Source organism: Rhinolophus ferrumequinum, chromosome 15, assembly GCF_004115265.2.
Source record: "Rhinolophus ferrumequinum isolate MPI-CBG mRhiFer1 chromosome 15, mRhiFer1_v1.p, whole genome shotgun sequence".
Lineage (NCBI taxonomy): Eukaryota > Metazoa > Chordata > Mammalia > Chiroptera > Rhinolophidae > Rhinolophus > Rhinolophus ferrumequinum.
The window spans coordinates 9,964,259-9,984,656 of record NC_046298.1 but is presented as its reverse complement, the minus strand read 5'-3'; the positions used below and the strand labels follow the sequence as shown (position 1 = coordinate 9,984,656).

General features: G+C 45.2%; 2 protein-coding genes and 2 non-coding genes across 4 annotated transcripts in view; 2 read left to right on the top strand and 2 right to left on the bottom strand.

The window, feature by feature from the left end:
• Positions 1 to 20,398, bottom strand: part of CCL22 (C-C motif chemokine ligand 22) — a 54,914-nt gene that overhangs the window by 30,093 nt on the left and 4,423 nt on the right. The window lies entirely within an intron of this gene.
• On the top strand, positions 9,781 to 9,863 carry TRNAL-CAG (transfer RNA leucine (anticodon CAG)). The gene has a single exon. It is a non-coding gene; the product is annotated as a tRNA-Leu (tRNA).
• On the bottom strand, positions 10,087 to 10,169 carry TRNAL-CAG (transfer RNA leucine (anticodon CAG)). Its single transcript has one exon. It is a non-coding gene; the product is annotated as a tRNA-Leu (tRNA).
• LOC117034636 (cytochrome c oxidase subunit NDUFA4) lies at positions 15,587 to 16,076 on the top strand. Its single transcript, XM_033127826.1, has one exon. It carries the CDS (start codon positions 15,652 to 15,654, stop codon positions 15,898 to 15,900), a length of 249 nt encoding a protein of 82 aa, XP_032983717.1. The 5' UTR covers positions 15,587 to 15,651; the 3' UTR covers positions 15,901 to 16,076.

The window sequence follows — 20,398 nt, the reverse complement described above, 5'->3', positions numbered from 1 at the left end:
AGTCCTTCTGGCCGAGGAGGCAGCATCCCATCCTCTCGCAGTTAGGCAGTGACATCCCCAGCTGGCTCCTGGAGAGGCGGAGGCCACCCAGAACCTGCTCAGCCTCAGTCCTGTCCCCCAGCATATAACCTCACGCCCTGGCCGTGCCCACCATGGTCATCTATCAGCAGAACCGTAAGCACATCCCCAGCCGGACTGAGAAAGGTGGTAAGGGTTTCCAGAGCACAAATGCCTTTTTCTAACATCTTTTTTATTACCGTGTTTCCCCAAAAATAAGACCTGACTGGACCATCAGCTCTAATGCGTCTTTTGGAGCAAAAAATTAATATAAGACCCAGTCTTATTTTAATATAAGACTGGGTCTTAATACAATATAATATAATATAATATAATATAATATAATATAATATAATATAATACCGGGTATAATATAATATAATACCGGGTCTTATATTCATTTTTGCTCCAAAAGACGCATTAGAGCCAGGGTAATGATGCCCAGTCTATAGATGAGGAAACTGAGGCTTGGAAAGGGAAAGAGACTGTGGAGGCCACACAGCTGGAACACGGCAAAGTTGGGATTTGAACTTGGCTCTCCTTCCCTCAAGTCCAGCAATTTCCATGAGTCTATCAGGGATGTAAGCTCTTAACAGCTCCATCCTAAGTTTATAGGGCTTCTTTGCCCCATCCTTGTCCCACACATATACACTCACACATAGTGACTAATCCAGCCACACAAAAATGCCCCCCCCACATATGCGCACTGGCCCAGCAGGGTGCCCTCACCCCCACAGACATGCAGCCATCTTTAAACCAACACACATACTTGCACACAACTTAATCACACATGTGCAATGTGCATAAACACACTTCAGACACACACATGTTCTCACTCCCAGGGACACATGCTTCTACACACCCATAGACACAGACACTGGCACCTGCCCCATCCCCACCAGACCCCCCTCCTGCCCTCTTAGAGCCCACTCTTCAGAGAGACCACATCCCCCTCTTGACGGAGCTGTCATCACGGAGATTCTGCCCTCTCTTTGTGATCGAATTGCTGTCTTCTAGACCAGCTATTGTGCCAGTGAATGCCTTGTCCCCCAGCCAAAGCGAGTCCCCCTATCTCTGTGCCCTTCCCCCTCTAGCGAAGATTCTATGGCAGCAGACTTCTCACAGCCCTGGTACCTCCTGGAGTTTTGGTGAAGAACCAGTTCAGTTCACCACTCCTGCCTCCTGAGATTTGTGTGCACAGATTTCTTAAAAGGGACCTTTGTTGGAAGATAAAAACCCCAACTCTGACGTGGAAGCCCAATCCTAACTCTCCCTCCAGCCCTGATGACCTTGATCTTCTCCAGTTTCTCTTCTTCATGGAATGTTTCCAAGTCAGTGGTTTTCAGAGGATGGAAACCCGCACGTTCAGTCTGACTCAAGGGTCTCCCATAAATGTGGCTGGAACTTCATGAAAACACACACTCCTGCCCCAGACCTACTTGGGGTCCCCAGGGCTGGCACAGAGTGGACACTCAATTGAGGAGCTGCGTAGGTGGAGAAAGGAAAGTTCCTTGCTTTCTTAGCCAGACGTTAACTAGGAGAGAACTACTTCCCCAAAATGTGATTTCAAGGATGAGAGCACAGAGACAGAGGTCCTTATTGGGGTGCTATAAATATCTGGGGGGAAAGACATTGAATTTGGGGTTTATCCATTTATTGGCTCAATTCATAAGTATTTCCAGAGCGGCTACAAATTGCCAGGCACTGGGGTTTGGTGGCAAATGAAAAGCTCAGAAAGAAAGAAAAAAAGAAGAGGGGAAAAAAGAAAAAAAAGAAAAATTCAGAAAGGCCCTGACCATATGGAGTGTGGGGTCTGGTGGGGGCACATGTATCCTGAGAATCATTCACACACACACACACACACACACACACACACTTGTATGCAACCACACGCCACGCTGAGAGTTCTGGTACAGACGGATGGCGGGGGCTGACCCAGGCTGGAGGTCACCTTCCCTAGGGAGGGACGTCCAGAGGACAGCTGAGGACCAGGTGAAGGAATTGAGCTTCTTCAATAATGCTGAATCATTTTCCGACTGCCTGACCAAGAAAAATATTGCGTCAGACTCTGTATCATTTTTATGGGGAACTTTATAAACCAAGACACTTGCTCTGTATATCTGCTGAAACCTTTGGAGAACAAAGGATGTGTCAGTAACGCTCTTCTTTTTTTGTTTTTGTTTTATAATGAAAAGGAATTTTCATAGCATTTTTTTTTCTTTTGCATTGCAAAAGTAGTGAACTTGGGTCCCCAGGGCATCTTGGGCTGGGGAACAGGGCACCCTGATTTTGTACTACTCAGTGATGACCCTGATTTTGTACTACTCAGTGATGACCTCAACGAATCCACCTGTTTCCAGTCCAGGCCCTGTCTTTTGTTGAGGTATCCAGAAAGCAACACACGGGTATGTTTTCCAAGATTGTGATCGCAACAGCCACAGGAAGAACACTACAGGAAACAAGCCTAAAGAAATCAGAAAGCTAACTCATATCAAAAGGTCAAATAGAAACTGGAAACTATTTGAGGATGAGATAATTTCCGGAGAAAATGTTGAAACTAAGTGGCCCTGTGCTAGGGGGAAAGGCCCGCACTTGTTGGTTCCAAAATTGGGACCCCTCTCTCCTTCCTTGGAGGCCCCATTTTAATGACATTGGGCATGGGACAGAGCCTGGATGCTGGCTTCCAGCATTTTGGGGGGCTGGATTCGATTCTGGACTGCTGGGGACATGGCTGTACCAGCCCTGGGCCCTCATGACGCACAAAGAAAATGAGTGATGGCTGAAGGGAAAATGGGATATTTGTCCTTTGTACTGCACCCTCCTCAAGGTCCCCAGCTTCCCTGGAGAAATGGAGAGCCCATCTTAACCCTCGAGGCTCCTCTATACCACACTGTGTTCTCCTTAGAGAACACATCTCCTCTCAGTCCCTCTCCCAGGCCTTCTCTCATGCTATGCCCCCTACCTGGACTGCCTTCCCTCCCTCTTCACTCTTGCAGATCAGGTCTGTCCTGCTTTGCCCTCCTTCTCTAGCAAGCCCTCTCCTCTTTGGCATCCTTGGAGTTCTTTTCCGGCAGGGCTGCATAATTTAATTGGGTAGGCTCTCATCTCTTGCTTTTGGATGTTAGGCAAGTCATGAAGGCCCGCACCATCCAACTGAAACATAATACAGACCACATACACAACGAAATTTTTCCAGTGGCAACATTGAAAAAGTAAATAGAAACAGAGGAAGTAACTTTAATATTTTATTTAATGCAACATAGCCAAAGTATTATCACTTCAACATGTCATCAGGGTTAAAAATTAATGATAAAATAGTTTACATTTTTATTTTCATACTTTTGCTGAAATGCAGTTTGTATATTACGTTTACAACCCGTCTTAATTCAGTGTAACCACATTTCAAACACTCAATAGCCAGCTCCTGTCTACCGTGTTGGCCAATACAGACAGATCTAGGCTGTATGAGTCTTTGGGTTACATGTGACAGACACGAAACTGGCTTCCGTGAAAAAGAGCATTGGCTCACGAAACTGAAAAGACTGGAGCTAGATGGTTTTAGGCACAGCTAGATCTAGGTGTTCCAGTAACACCAATGTCATAAGAGATCCGATTTTCTGTATTTTCCAGCTCTTCTCAAGCAGGCTCCAGATAGCATAGCAAAGGCAGCCACCACCAGCTTCAGACTTTCCTCTACCAGCTTGGCCACCTGACCCCCACGCCCAGCTTCTCTTCTCCAAGAGTTCCGGTGGCCAGACTCACATTGGACCAACTGGAATCATGTGCTCATTTCTGAACCAATCACTCTGTAGCTAGGTGAATGGAATTGACTGATTGGTCAGACCTGAGTCACATGCCCATTTCCCCGGACTTGGCAAGAGAATAGAGTCAGCCTCACCTGACCTGCTGGGACAGACAGTCGAGGAGGGCTTGTTTCCCAAAGAAAAATCAGCGTGCTCGTAGCAGATCAGGTGGGGAGGGGGAGAGGGAGGGATGATTGGTGGAAGTGAGTGGTGGCCAGAGTAAAGGTTGGATTGAATCACAAGGGGGCTCTCCAAGAGTACTGGAGTATCAGGTCCAACAGGAAAGCCATAATCTCATCCTGCGGAAGTGTTCAAAATATTTAATGACAAATATGGTACCTGCCAAGGAGGATGGTTAACAGCCTTTGTGCTGCATCCATCCAGGAGGTAGGTGGACTGTGGGGAATAAGGATTGGGTGGGGCCAGGGTGGTGGTGGGGACTCAGGGCAATCCTGTTTACCAACTAGTAACGTAGTAGTTTACTCCACTGACACAGATATGGCCATAGGGAGTGGACCAGGTGAGTATCCAGTAGCCTAGACCTGAGACATTGCGTCTCCCCTCACCCCTGCACTAAGCACTGAGCCCACCCGGAGAGAAAGGCCTGGGCTGCTGGGGCCCTAAGCAGGACAGAAAAACCCTTCAGCTGAAAGAGGCAGAGCAGATGGGGCCCGAGAGAGGGTCTGGAGGTGCCAGAGGCCCAGATGGGTGAAAAAGCTGATGTGCCCATGCGAAGGGCTGGGCGTGTGGGTCAGAGATGGAGGATCCAGGGGAAGGCAAGGGGTCATGAATGGCCTCACCTGGGGAATCTTTCTGAGCTCCACCTGAGGACAGAAAACAGAATTGAAGAAACTGAGGAATTTACTCCTCCGTCCATCCATCCATCGATCCATCCACCCACCCATTTGTCCATCATCCTCTCATGTGACAGGCACTGTGCTACCTGCCGGGAATACCTGGCGAACAAGATGGCCGAGGTTCTTGCCTTCACAGAGCACAGAGCCTAGTGGAAGAGGAACATGATCGGCAAACAAGCCAGCAGATGAGTACGGTGACTGCATCTGTAAGGAGCCAGGTAGACAGTGAGTTGGAGGTGGGGTGAGGGGCCATTTTAGCCAGCATGCTGAGGAGGAGACACTGAGCTGACACAAGAATGATGAAAGGAGCCAGCCCTGCATCAGCTGGGGGAAGATGTCTCCACACAGAGGAAACAGCAAGTGCAGAGGCCCTGAGAAGGGAACGTGCTTTGTGTCTTAGAGGAACAGAACGAAGGGCACAGGGGGCTAGAAGTGGAGATGAAGTCACAGAGGTGAGAAAGGTCAGCATCGGCTGTGGTTATGGGGACGGTGCTACAGACACTCTTTCTGCATAGTCAGTTTGGCAGGTGAGCACTTGCCCCACAGTATTCACCAGGTGCAAGAAATGGTACATTGCTTTATTTGTCTAGGCTAACATATAAAGCATTTATTCTATTCCAGGCATTCTAAATGTTCAGCATGTATGAATTCTGTAATCTTTACGACCCTTTGAGGTAGATACTATTCCTACGTCCATTTTACAGATAGGGAAACTGAGGAACAGAGAGGCTAAGTAATTCTGCTATGGTCACAGAGCTAGCAAATGGCAGAAGCAGGATTTGAACCGAGGTGGTTCCAGAACCCACATACTTACAGACTCAGCCATGCTGCCTCAAGTTAGAATGGGCTCTGTGGCCCTTGCTTATCAGAGTGGTAAGCTACATCTCCCCGATTCCTGCCTGGGGTTCTCCTTCTCGGGTGACCAAAGGCTTTGGGAGCATGATAAATAGTCCAGAGAAGTTGGAAGTGAGCTCCTGGTCTTCAATCCATTCTGATCACCACTGTCCACAAGATCCATTCAAAATCAGGAAACTGAGATGCCCATCTCTCCATGCCAAGGGTAAACCTGGGGGTCTTTGGCTCCAGCTCCAGAGGGACCGAGCAGTTCCCATCCCATCAGAGAGCTATCTTGCTTCCTTCACTTCACCCCTGGGTCCCCCCCTCAGTGGGCTGAGATGCCTAAACCAGAGCCTTGGTAGAGATTTACTGTGGCGCCTGATGGCTTCTGTTTCCGACTCTTGGCCAAGGAAAACAGCCTGAACCACAAAAACTTGGCTACGCTACTTAGACTGGCTTTCTGGGAAAAGGCAACCTTTTATTTTAAGCCTCCTTCAATAATAAAAACAGGATTAAAAATAACATCTGAAAGTCTAGCCTACCACCTGAGTTGGCAGTGCTTCCTGGCTTTTTTTTTTCTTTTTTTTAAGGAGACAATGTAAAGAAAGCACCTATCACAGGTCTAAGCCCAGAGTCGTTCTCAAGAAGGGGTATTGAGTCAGAAAAATCAAGCTCCACTGATCAGCTGTTATACTTGGCCTCTCTGAGCCTCTGTTTCCCCATGTGTAATGAGGATAACCTGTGTCACCATGCTATTATGAGTATGAAGTGAGATAATGGATGTAAAGAAAGCATTCATTAAAACTCAGCTGCCTACCACCCTTTTCCCAGGCAGAGGTGGCAATATGTGCCGAGGTCACCAGGATGCTAGGACACCCCCTTCCAGCCCTCTTGGTTGGCTGATCACTAGGTTCCCACTTTTCCATCTGTACCCACTGATGCTGAGCACCGGAAGGGCCAGGCTGGGACTTCCCCAGCTGCTGAGAGACTTTCCACACTGAGCTCAGGGTACTTTCCTCTCCCAAGCTGGACAAATGCCTGTAGTGGGGAAAAGGAAAGGCCTGTCCCTTGAGGATCCATTATCAGTGTCTAGGCTGCTGATAAAGGGGAACACATGATAAATAGGAATAATAGTCTTCTCCTTTCCCATTTTTGGTCTTAGGGTGCTGGGGCTGGAACGGGGTCCTGGAAGGCTTCCTCCAGGCCAGGAGTCTCACCTGAAATGCACTGGGGAGGACAGCTGAACATCCACCCAAACCCAGGAGTTAGGGCTGAGTGGGCTCCCAGTACTGACCCCCATCAAGTGAGTACTGTCTCCCAGACAGGCAAGGAGGGTAGCAGGCAGAGCAGGGCTGGCCTGGGTTTCAGCCCTGCCCTGCCTCTTTTCTCATCTCTAAAATAATGTGCACTCAGAAAGTTGGGTGGTATGAGGCATGGTGGGAGGGTTCCAAAGGCAGAGAGCACAGGATTTTTGACCCAAATAGGACGTTGACGAGTCACTCAACCTGTCTGAACGTTAGCTCCCTGGTCTGCAAAATGGAGCAGGAGTATGGAGCTGGCAGCACCTGTCTGAAGCACTTACCTCCAAGGGAAGTTGGAAGCATCTGGTAACTTGGCTGCTTTGTGGTCTCGGTGACTCTCTTTTGGATCCCTGCATCTCCTGTCTCCCAACTGCACCCACACACACCCAAACATCGGCCAGCCAGCAGGGCTTGTCCTTTTTACCTCAAAAGCACATCTTGAATCTTGAATTTGATCACCTTTTGCAATCTCCACATCCCTGGTCCAGCCACTATCATCTCTCACCCTCCCTTGCCATGGCCTTCTCTCTGGACTCTGATTTTTCTTATGGCCTCTCATATCCATCTTCCACACAGCAACAGACAAAGGGATCATTCTGAAAGGCCAACTGGATCATGTCATTCCCCGCTTAAAACATTTCAATGACTCCATCACACACAGAAGAAATTCAAACTGCTCTCCCTGGCATCCCAGCCCTGTATGATATGGATTTCCGCCTCCTCACACCCCTACCCCTGCCCCAATGGCTTTGCTCCTCCTCCAACAGACCACATTCCTCCCTGTCTTTGCACTGGCTATGCCTCCCACCTGGAATGCCGTCGCCCTACCTGTGATTTTATTTGTCTCTGCCTTTCGAACTCAGTGTCACCTCCTCAGAGAAGCCCTCCCTGACTACCCTTCCTATGAGACTCCCTAGTCACTTTTGATCACTATTAAAGAATACTTTTTGAAGGTAAAATCATGATTCTCATATAAACATAAAACGAACACAAGTCAAAGATTTCATTTAACTCGTTATTTCATGGGGGAACCAGTAAGATGTTACAACTGCTTCAAAGGAGAATTAAAAGACACACATATATTGGCAGTCGGGAATGATGAAATGAATTTATAAATAGATGTAAAAATAGTCAGTCTCCACAGGGCAATAATTAATTGCATTCCACCCCAACAAAATCCACTCGCTTTCCTATAGACAAGAGTCATTAGTAAGTAGAAGGAATGAAAGATGCAGATAGCCAGGATGGTGCCTCAGCCAGGACACCAGTTATCTTACTTGGCCTATTTCAAAGTGTCTTCCAAGTTCTTGACACATTGTCTTTCTTGCACTTACCAAGCACCTGAATGTATTTATTTATCTATTTCTTATCTTCCTCCCTTCACCCCATGCTGTCTCTTGAGGGCAGAAATTGTTTTGTACACAGCATCTAGACGAGTGTCAGGCACATAGCAAGTGCTCAGCAAATGTTGTCGCCCTTTCTTAATGTCCACGGCAATTTATGTTTTAGGGGAGGACACAAAAGAAGTCATTGCTGAGCCTAAAGAAATAAATTCTGACAGCAAATGAGGAGGGGGCATTTGGGAAAAGGAAATAACCTGGTCCTGTCAAATAACCACGACAGGACCTCTGCCCACCCCAAGGACTGCACCACTCCCTTGACATCCCGAACCGTGAGGTTTCGAAGGGGACCTGATTCCGGGTGGTGGAGGTGTTCTCTGGCTGAGGCCGCTCTGTGATACGACCTCAAGTGAGTCAGAGTCATTGAATGTGACTCCACTACTCACACCCTCCGGATCTGTGCCCTGGACTCCAGGGTCGGCTCTCCGAGGTGGCTCTCAGGTCCGCTTTCAGACCCTCTGTACAGAGAAGGGTTAGCGCCTGTCCATGTCACACAGCAACTCGGTGGCCCAGACACGCACCAGCACATAGATCTATAAGCCAGTGCACGTCTCCTGTCTCACCATCCTGCCCGCCTTCCTTTAGGAGTTGCATCTTTAGGGCCTCGGGGAGCCTAGGGATGGGGGCCGCATGAAATCCTGGGAGGTGGGGGTGCTCTTATGCCTCCCGGAAATTCCATGGAGAAAGGCGCCCTCGTGGCCTGGAGCTCTTCTGGTCCCTGGACACAGCAGGCGCGTAGATAGGTCTGGGGTTAGGGAAGGAGCGGGCAGAAAGTGCTGCGGGGGTCGGCTCGGCGTCACGCAGAGCTGGGGGGCGGGGGAGGAGACATGAGTCACGAAATGACAGAAGGCGGGAAGGAGGAGGCGAGAGAAGGATTGATTCGCGAGCATTATCTGAGCGCCTATTGTGTGCCAAGCACGGTTTGGGCACTGGGGGCACGGTAAGGAATAGGGCGGATCCGGCTGTGCAGCTGCAAGACTCTGTCTCACGCGGGGTCTAAGCCTAAACTGAGTTAAACACACACATAAATGTGAAGTTGCAGTTTTGACGAACGTTCGGAAGGAGAACGTGGGACCGTTGTGATGAGACCTGGCGATATCCCGGCTTCTCCTGGTTCCCGCACCAGCACATAGATCTATAAGCCAATGGAGGTGTGGGCTTGATTGCTTGGTACAGAAAACGCACAATGTGTGGAGAAATGCAAGGTTGCTTGCAGATATGCAACATTCAAAGCTGATGTGAAGAGTAAATGCATGCATGCAAAATGAATGCATGCGGGAGGCACGAATGCGCGCGTACGGCAAAGTAATCCTTCGCCTTTCAGGTTTTCCAGCACGCCGCGCGCGCCCTCTACTGTCGCCGAGGTTCTTCGCTCCTGTCCTCCTAGTCCTGTCTCACCCCGCCCCTTCGAGCCAGCTCCTCCCAACGCCGGGCGGAGAACAAAGCCAGGGCTCACATTGTTCAGTACGCATGCGCGCACTACGGATATTCTGAAAAGGGTTGCTTAGGAGAGGCTGCCAACGCAGTCAGGATGGCCGAGCGGTCTAAGGCGCTGCGTTCAGGTCGCAGTCTCCCCTGGAGGCGTGGGTTCGAATCCCACTCCTGACAAGTTACTTTTTCACTGAAAGTTGCAAATCACCTGGGTAGTACTTTACACTTTTGGACGTTCTTCTTTTTACAAAACAATTATTTTCTTCTTAGCAGGCTTTTTCTTCCTAATGCCATTTATTTAACTTTGAACTGTAAAAAGAACGTCCAGCTCTGTACTACGCAGTCAAAAGTATGCCCTTTCCTTAGGGCTTGGAGAGTAAAAACACGAAAAAGGGTCTGATGTCAGGAGTGGGATTCGAACCCACGCCTCCAGGGGAGACTGCGACCTGAACGCAGCGCCTTAGACCGCTCGGCCATCCTGACTTCCTGGAGGAGTTTCCATGGGGTCTTATATACTCTCTGGTGCGGTGCGATGTGGTTCGACAACCAGTTGGTTGCGGGGCTTCTGGCAACACTTGAGATCCGTCTGTATACATCTCTTGTTGTCTACAACTTACCACCGGTATTGCTGAGCCTTAGCGTTATTCTTAAACTGGTTCAATCTTTTTCACTACTTATACATTTTAAATGGCAACTCTGTAGCCTGAGCAGAAACGGAAAATCAGTTTCTTGCCATCAGTAGAAAATAACCATAACAATAAAAACAACGGAAATGAAACTATATTACTAAATTCCAGCCACTGGCCAAAGCTCGGAACCTGAAGTTCTGATGTTATTTTTAACGACTAATACTATCCGTGGAAAGGACTGCGACTATTGTTGGGCCCCTGGGGAAAGTGCGGAGGGGGGTGAGACGATTTTTTGGGGAAGGGGGATGCTCTGTGATGGACTTTGCCATGAGCTTCTCAGGATGGGAAGCCACGGGCAATGGGAGCCTGTTCCACAAGTGTGTAGCTGGAGCCTCATCCAGAGGAAGTTAGCTTCTATACCGCAATAAACTGAACTAGGGAAAAGTTGGAGGCTGTGAAACTTGGAGAAGAGACAATGTACCTGTCTACAAAAGCCTGATGTGCGCAAAGAATTGGGAGTGTGTATCTCTGTTCTTCTTGCTCCAAGACTTGGGGCTGGAGGGGGCGTGCAGTGGTGGGTGGTTACAGAGGAAGGTTTCCACAAAAGAAAGCTTGCTGGAAAGGAAACAGGGTGCCCGTGTAGATAGTGATATCCCCATCACTGGAGGCATTCAAGACAAGGCTTGACAGTCACTTGGTGGAAAAGTTGGTGAAGGGATTCCAGAGAGTCCCTGTATTAGTTCCTTATTGCTGCTGTAAAAAATAACCACTAACTTAGTGGCTTAGAACCACACCATATTATCTTACAGTTCTGATGTCGGACCTGTGTTCTTTCTGGAGGCTCTAGGGCAGATGCCTTTCCTTTCCTTTTCCAACATCTAGAGGCCACTCACCTTCCTTGGCTCATACTCTCACATCACTCCAATTTCTGCTCCTTCCCATGGCCATTTCTAATTCTGTCCCTCCTGTTTAAGGTCCTTGTGATTATATTGGGCCCAGCCTGATATCCAGAGTAATCTCCCCATCTCAACATCCCTAGTTTAGCCTTATCTGAAAATCCCTTTTAACCCTGTAAAGTTACGTTCACAAGGCCCAGGGATTTGACATGGTTATCTTCGATGAGGCAACCTATGTGCGTTTCATGGAGGATGAAGCAGGGTGAGAAGGAGACTATTTAATTTGTACGTTTAAATTGTTATATCATGTGCATATATTATGTAATTAAAAATAAATACGATTTCACCGGGTGACCAAGGTCAACATCATCAGTGATAAGTTAGATTGATAGGATGTATCCTTGATAGGATATGCCCTTGAATGGCACTTGACCTCTGTGATCTTCCTCCCCAAAACACATTACTCTGAGTCTAATCATGAGAAAACATTAGACAGATCCCATTTGAGGAGCATTCTACACAATATCTGACCAGTGTTCCTTAAAGCTATCAAGGTCATCAAAATTAAGAAAAGTCTGAGAAATTATCACAGCCAAGCCTAAGGAGACATCGCTGGTAAATGTGCTATCCTGGATGGGATCCTGCAATGGAAAAAGGACATTAGGGAAAAGCTGAAGAATTCTGAGTGAAGTATGGACTTTAATAATAATATATCAATATTGGCTCATTAATTGTGCCAAATATAACATACTAAAGTAAGGTAGTAATAATAGAGGAAACTGGGTATTGGCTATAAGTGAGCTTTCTGTACTCTGCAATAATTCTATAAATCTAAAACTGTTGTACAATTTTTAAAATTCTTTCAAATAATACAATTTCATAGTTATATATTAACAAAACATGTAAGTTTTAAAATATATAACTATTGTCTATATAGTTTACTGTATATAAATAAAATTATTTATTTAAGATATATGTAACAAAGTGTGTGTATTAAAATCTCAGAGGTTATAGAAACATCAGCAGCTGTGATTATCTCTGAGTAGTGGCATTTATTGAGATTGTTTTTTCCTTAGGTTACCTGCATTTGATGTTTGTATAATGAACATGGATTACCTGAGTAATTGTTTTCATTAAAAAGCTGTCAGAAAAGAACGGGGAAATCTTTGAAAAAGACAAAAAGATTTCTGGATGTTCTTTCAATGGCATATTAGGTGTTGTCTACAGTTGTGCTATCTAATACAGTAGCCACTAACTACGTGTGTCTACCGAAAACTTGAAATATGGCTGGTAGCACTTTAGATCCAACTATATACATCCCCTATATACAAGATGTGGTGTAAGTGTAAACTACACGTGGATTTTGAAGACTTCAGTACATTAAAAAAAAAAAAAAGAATGTAAAATATCTCATTAAAATGTTTTATATTGATTGTTTAAATGACAATATTTTGAATATAGTATTGGGTTAAATAAAATATATTATTTAAAATTATTTGAAATTCAGTTTGTAAGAATGCAAAGAAATATTGTCTGGCAAGATGCAATTGATTCTATCCTTTGTTAGAGGCCAGTTTTGCATCTATTAGCAAATTCACTTCAGCATTTTGGATTTTGAGGTATACACACACGTGTGTGTGTGTGTGTGTGTGTGTGTGTATTCACCTTTGAATTTGTTTTTCCTACATTATTTTACTAAAACATTTTTGTTATTAAAATACACATAATGCCAAATGTACCATCTTAAGCATTTTTAAGTGCATATAGTTCAGTGATATTAAGTACATTCATATTGTTGTGAAACTATCATCACCAACCATCCCCATTACTCTTTTCATCTTGCAAAACTGAAACTCTATCCCCATTAAACATTGACTCCTCATACCCCCCTTCCCCCAATCCCTGGCAACCACCATTCTACAGTCTGTCTTTACAAATTTGATTTTTTTTTAATTCAAAAAGTAACTAAGTACCTCATATAAGTGGAATCATGCAGTATTTCTTTCCTGGTGACTGGCGTATGTAACTTTTGACAATGTCTTCAAAGTTCATGCTGTAGGATGTGTCAGAATTTCATTCTTTTTCAGGTTGAATAATATTCCACTATACGTGTATACCACAGTTTGTTTATGTCGATCCATAGGCGGACGCTTGGATCGCTACCACCTTTTGGCTATTGCAACTGATGCTACGAGCATGGGTTACAAATATGTCTTCGAGTTGCTTTCGGTCCTTTTGTATATCTACTCAGAAGTGGAATACACACTGTAATTTTATTTTTAATTTTTTAAAGATTTTTATTAAAATATAGCTAACATACAACATTATATTAGTTTTAGGTGTACACTAGTTATTCAATATTTATGTACCTAAAGAAGTGATCACCATGATAAGTCCAGCAATCATTGACACCATACTATGCTATCACAATAGTATTGACTATATTCTCCATGCAGAGCAACTAAGGATGGCTGCCACCAGTATCAAGCCTGGGGTAGCTCTGCAAAAAGCCAGGACACCCTGAGACCTGCTGCCATGCCAGCTCCCTTAAGGTACAGCCACTGATAAAGCCTTGTGCATACGCAAGTTGGGTGAGGCAAGGTCTCAGGGAGTCACTAGAGGGGGAAGAATTGTGGTCACCAGGTTAATGTAGATTCTGGTTTGGTGCCAGTGCTGAGCCTGGAGTGACCCAGCAAAAGTCTCAGAGCACACCAGGCCCAGTTGCTGCTCGCCTGGGTGCCGTGGACTCAGTTTTCCAGAAAGAATGCAATGTGGGCAGTACTGGCTGCTTGGGGAGAAAGTGCCTCCTGGGGGAGTTGGGTGAGATGAGGTCCCAGTGAGTCATCAGGGCGGAGCTGCAGAGCTCACGGACCAATCAAATTCAGATTTGGCCTTAAGTGTAGGGGGCGGGCTCAAAACAGGAAAGATGGCGCCTGCCTGCTGGATGCATAGGAGGAGGACCTCACACAGGGAAAATGCGACTGTCCTCCAGCGCTTGCCTGCAGCCACACACCTCAGTCTGCCGCCTGTATGCTTCCAACACCCCCAGAGTTACTGTCCCTCCACTGGAGCCCAAGGTGAGTGCCTGCGAGCGAGTGAGCCTGTGTGTGGGCCATTTAAGAGGACGTCTGGGTTTCCCACAGCTTCCATCCCACCCAGATGGTCAGAATCCCCCCTGTTTTTCACAGCCAGATGTTGTTGGGTACTCCTCTTCCAGTACTCTGGGTTGGGGAGGCTAGTGTGGGGCTGGGTATGTCACCCCACAGCTGGGATATCCCTCCTGGTTCTCAACCACCACACGGAGGTTTGGGGCCCATTCTATGTCTCCACCCCTCCTACCAGTCTTGATGTAGCTTCTTTATATCCTTAGTTATAAACTTTCTGTTCAGCCAACTTCAGATGGTTCTTCAGGTTGATTGTTCTGTAATTCAGCTGTAATTTTAATATGTTCATGGAAGGAAGCAGGCACAGTGTTTACCTACTCCACCATCTTGGATCACCTCTATTTTTAATTTTTTGAGGAACCGCCATACTGTTTTCCACAACAGCTGCATCATATTACATCCTACCATTCATGCACAATGGTTCCCGTTTCTCCACATCCTCACCAATTCTTGTTTTCTTTCTTCCTTTCTTCCTTCCTTCTTTATTTTGATAGTAGCCATCCTAATATGAAGTGTTATCTCATTGTGGTTTACATTTGCATTTCCTCAATCATTAGTGGTGTTTAGCATCCTTTCATATGCTTGTTGGGCATTTGTATATTTTCTTTGGAGAAATGTCTATGCAAGTCCTTTGCTCATTTTTTAGGTGGGCAGTTTTTGTTTTTGTTATTGGGTTGTAGTGGTTCTTTATATATTCCAAATATTAACCTCTTATCAGAGACATGATTTGCAAATATTTTCTTCCATTCCATGGTCACCTTTTCACTCCATTTGTGTCCTTTGATGCACAGAAATTTTAATTTTGATGTAGTAAATTTATCTATTTTTATGTTTGTTTCTTCTGCTTTTGGTGTTATATCCTAGAAATGTTTACCAAATCCAATGTCATGAAGGTTTTCCCCTATGTTTTATTCTAAGAGTTTTATAGTTTTAGGCGTTGTGTTTAAGTCTTTGATTTATTCATTTTGAGTTAATTTTCATAGATGGTGTAGGTGAGGTCCAACTTAATTTTCAGTGTATGGATATCCAATGTTCCCAGTACCATTTGTTGACTGTCTTTCCCCACTTAGTTGTCTTGACACCTTTGTCAAAAATCATTTGACCACATATGCGAGGGTTTTTGTGCAGTTTTTGAAAACTAAATAATTCTTTAAGTGGACTCATTTTTAACTGCAACAGATGCATATTAACAAGAAATGTAGGCAGAGACTACCTATTCCTGGGCCTCGTAGTTTTGTTGTTCTGTGCTTGGGGACCCCAGCCCACTGCCGCAACCATGCTGCGCCAAATCATCGGTCAGGCTAAGAAGCATCCAAGCTTGATCCCCCTCTTTGTATTTATTGGAGCTGGAGGTACTGGAGCAGCGCTGTATGTCATGCGCCTGGCATTGTTCAATCCAGATGTCTGTTGGGATAAAAAGAATAACCCAGAACCCTGGAACAAAATGGGTCCCAATCAGCAATACAAGTTCTACTCAGTGAATGTAGATTACAGCAAACTGAAGAAAGAAGGTCCAGACTTCTAAATGAAATGTTACACTAAAAAGCTGCTTAGAATGAAGGTCTTCCAGAACCCATCCGCACAATTTTCCACTTAACCAGGAAACATTTCCCCTCCAAATGCACAAAATCATGTTGGTGTGTTATGTTGGGGTTTACACTGATTAATAAATATCTGAAACTTGAAAAAAAAAAAAAAAAAGAAATGTATAATTTGGCTATAATAGAAAACCTGCATCATTACACATAAGTGGAAGGCCATAGTAAAAATAAACACAATGGGACCACACCACTGTCATTAAATTCTAGCCAGAATCTTTGCTCACTAAAAAGAAATGAATGGAATTAGATGTTAAACACATATTAGCACTAATGGAGGCTTTCTCCTTGGCATAATCAGATTGAAAGCAAAATTAAAAACAAAGTGCTTCTAATAAAGCATTTGAAGTATTTGATGACTGCCCCCAGACCATCAAAAATCATCTCATATCCCACACAAAGGTCTTCTCTGGGGGAATGCACAGCCCTCAGATCCTAAAGGGGGTTCTTGTCACTACTCCCATTCCCCAAGCCTCTCCCACCACTGGCCATACATTCTGGGGTTGGGGTAAGGATCACAATGGACTGAAAGATGCTCTGGCTTCTATCTCCTACAGGGCTGGATGAGGGAAGAGAGGCTGGAAGGGGCAGAAGCAGTTAGGTAGGCTGAGAATGGCATGGGGATACTCAGGCAGGACAGCCTCTCAGGGTTCCTGCTGGGGACGAGAAGATGTAAAGGTGGATTCTAGTTCTGTCAATGCCTCTAACTCCCTGGGTGACCCTGAGCAAGTCACTGCCTTTTTTCCAGCCTTGGTTTATTTATCTGTAAAGTCAGTGATGAGCAGCCACTTTGGAAAACAGTTTTCCAATGTCTTATAAATTAATGATACACCTACCATATGATCCAGCAATTCTACTCCTAGGTACTTACCCAAGAGAAACGAAAACATTTGTTCACACACACACACACACACACACACACAAAAAAAACCTGCATGTGAATGTTCATAGCAGTTTTATTTCTGGGGACTCAAACTGGAAAGAACCTAAATGTCCATCAAGGAGTGAATAGATAAAGAAATTGTGGTATATCAATACAGTGGAATACATTCAGCAATAAAAAAATACAACAATCTACCGGCATGCTTGGCAATACAGATGAGTTTCAAAAGCTCTATATTACATGAAAGAACCCTTCACAAAAGACTACTGTATTAGTTTCCTCTTTCTGCTATAACAAATGACCACACACATAGTGGCTTAAAGCCACACAAATTCTGATACAGTTGTGGAGTCCAAAATGAGACTTAAGGGTCTAAATCCAAGTGTCAGCAGGGCTGGTTGCGTCCAGAGGCTCCAGAGAGAATCTGTTCCTTGCCCCTTCCACTTCTAAGGGCTGCTGGCATTGCTTGGTTCCTGGCCGCATCATCTCAGTCTCTATTTCTGTGTTCACACTGCTTTCTCCTCTACTGTCATCAGATCTCCCTCTGATTCCGTTTTATGAGGACATTTGTAATTACATTTAGGGCCCACCCAGATAAATTATCCATCCAGGATAATGTCCTCATCTCAAAATCCTCAATCACATCTACAAAGTCCCTTTTGCCATAAAAGGTAGCATTGACAGTTTCCGGGGATTAGGATGGAAGCTCTTGGCAGGGGAGGAATTATTCAGCCTGCCACATTTATGTGGCATTCTAGAAAAGGCGGAACCACAGTGACAGAAAACAGACCAGTGATTGCCCGGGGCCAGGGTGGAGGTCACAAAGGAACTTTTTTGGGTGGTCAAAATGTTCAATGTTTTCATTTTGGTGGTGGTGACATGACTGTACACATTTATCAAAATGCCACAAAGTAGGAGAAATAAAATAGGAGAAAACAATAGCAATATATAAAAGTGACAAGAGATGAATACCCGAAATATAAAAGAAGCTCATAAACTTAAAAAAAGCAGACAGGGCTACAACCTAATCCACAAGACTACTGTCACTTCTGACACAACGGCAGAGTTCAGGGCATTCCCCAAACCATCTTCAGGTTCAAAAATTCAGTAACTAGAAGGACTCACCAAATGCCCTGCAAACTGAATGCTCGTAGTTACAGTTTATTACAGCTAAAGGGTATAGATTGAAATCAGCCAAGGGAAGTGCACATACGGGTGATGGAAAGGTTCTGGAATTAGACAGTGGTGATGGCGCACTCCAGTGAGTATACTAAAAACAAGTGACTTGTATAATGTTTTAAAGTGTGAGTTTTAAGTTCCAAAGGTGGAGCTTCTGTTGTCCTCTCCCCAGGGAACCACGAACTCCATGCATTACTTTACCAGCACTGATGTGTGACAATACACATGGAGTATTTCCACCCAGGTAAGCTCATTGCCTTGGTGTCTAGGGCGTTATTGGGGCTCCATCACATAATCGTGGTTGACTGTCCATGTAGCTTATCTCAGTTTCCAGCTCTTCCAGGTGGAGCTGAATGAGCTGACACCATATGTCCCCACCCTAAACCACAAAGTTAGTCTATCTGGTGTGGCCAGATCCCACCCTAAATCACACTGGTGTGACTAGCCCCACCCGAAACAAAGACATTTCTCTCAGGCATGACATTCCATGGGTTCAGACATTGCCTTCCAGAAGCTGAGAGCAAAAGCCAGACCTCTCTTTGGGAAAATTAAAATTCTTTACTACAGAATAATGCAAATTTTAAATTCACAAAAAAAGGAAGTATGAATGGCCAATAAGCTTAAGGAGCCCTACTAGCTAAGTATTAGAAAATGCAAATGGAAACAATGAGATTTTAAAAAAAAAATGCTCATCACACATACTCAGGGGTAGGGAATCCCAAGAAAAGTTGGTCGGCAAATTGGGAAAATCGGCTCCTTGAGCTCAGGTGGTTGTAGTATCAGCCATCACTTTGTGGAAATGATTCATCATGGAGAACAGAAAACAGTTTATATCTCGGGATTCGGGAATGGGAGAGCGAAAAAAATTCCTGAGAACGGGCGGAGGGAATTCCAGCCTGGAAACCCTACTCAGGGGAGTGGGCAAATAGTTAAGCTCACTGCTCGTCGTGGGAGTGTTAGCTAGCAGGGTCTGTTGGAGCAATTCGGCTTTTTTTTTTTTTTTAAAGCGCAAATACCCTTCCATCTAGTGGTTTTACCTTGAAAACTGGATCCATAGTCTTACATGTATGTGCAAAGATGTGTAAATAAGAATTCTTATATACTAGTACCTGTAACGAGGAGCTATTGGAAACCACTTAAGTGTCCACCAGTGGCAGGAAGGATAAAGAATTACGTAGTAGATACTCTATCAAATATTACCCAACTTGTAAAAAGAATGAGGGCAGCCTTCATGTGCTGTCACAGAGAAATTTCCAAGACATAATGTTAAGTGAAAAGATCAAGTTTCAATATACAGAGTATAATCCCATTTTTTGGTAAAATTTTTAAAAAATGACGTACAAATCAAGTCTCTGTGTTTCTATGTATCATATGGTAGTGAAAAACAAAAGATCTGCTAAGATACTCCAAACGCTTCTCAGGGACTCACTAGAGGTGAGGGTGAAGGTTTGGAGATGTGCAATGAAATAAATTAATGAATTAATTGTGCAATTAAAAATAAAGAAACTGAAACCAGCCATCCCCACAGCACCCATCACAGGGCCCGTGGGAAAAGTCCTCAATCAGCCTTGAGGATTGCTGATTACAATCCTCAACCTCCTGAAGTGGGCTTCTGGAAACTATTGGATGAACCCCAGTGGAACTTCTTTGTGAATTTTTAAAAACTGTAAGTCAAATGGTGTAACTGCCCTCCAATGGTCTGTTCTTTATAATAAAATCCCTTTCATTGCCGAGGGATTAATCCCCAGGTGATCTGGTCCCTGGCTGTGTCTGGAACCCCATCTCTTCCTAGTTCCCTCAACGCATAATCTTCTGTCTTTCCTCAAAGACCCCCAAATTTTTCCTGCCTCAGGCTTTTGCACTTATGGTGATTTTCTCTGCCTGGAATGCTCTTTTCCTGCCTGATTCTTATTCATCCTTTAGATCTCTACTTAAACCTTTAGACTTCCCTGACCCAGCTATCTAAATGACACTCCCAACCCTCAATTAGTATTCTTTTCCCCTGGCACCCTGGTCTTTTCCTGTAGCAACTGAACACAATTGGTAATTATGCATCTCCTGGAATGCGGCTTCGTGTATTTAGCCTGTCTGTCTCCCCCGTCAGACTCCCTGAGGGCGGGGTCTGGTTGGATGGCCCACAGCCCTGTCCCCAGTGCCTGGTACCCACGAAACATCTGCTTAGTGTTTGCATCCCCATTGCCTCTCGAGTATGCCCCGCCCACCCCAACGGAGGGCAGGCCCAGCACACAGTATGGGCTTGGCCAGAGTAGGGAGCCTTTGCAGAAGTGAGAACTGAGGCAAGACATGTGTTGCGGGTGATCTTCGTGGCGCTGGCCTGCTCAGACCCCAAGGAGGAGGGGAGC

Excerpts from the sequence above, each read along its gene's own strand:
- LOC117034636 (XM_033127826.1), top strand. The coding sequence starts at position 15,652 with ATGCTGCGCCAAATCATCGGTCAGGCTAAGAAGCATCCAAGCTTGATC.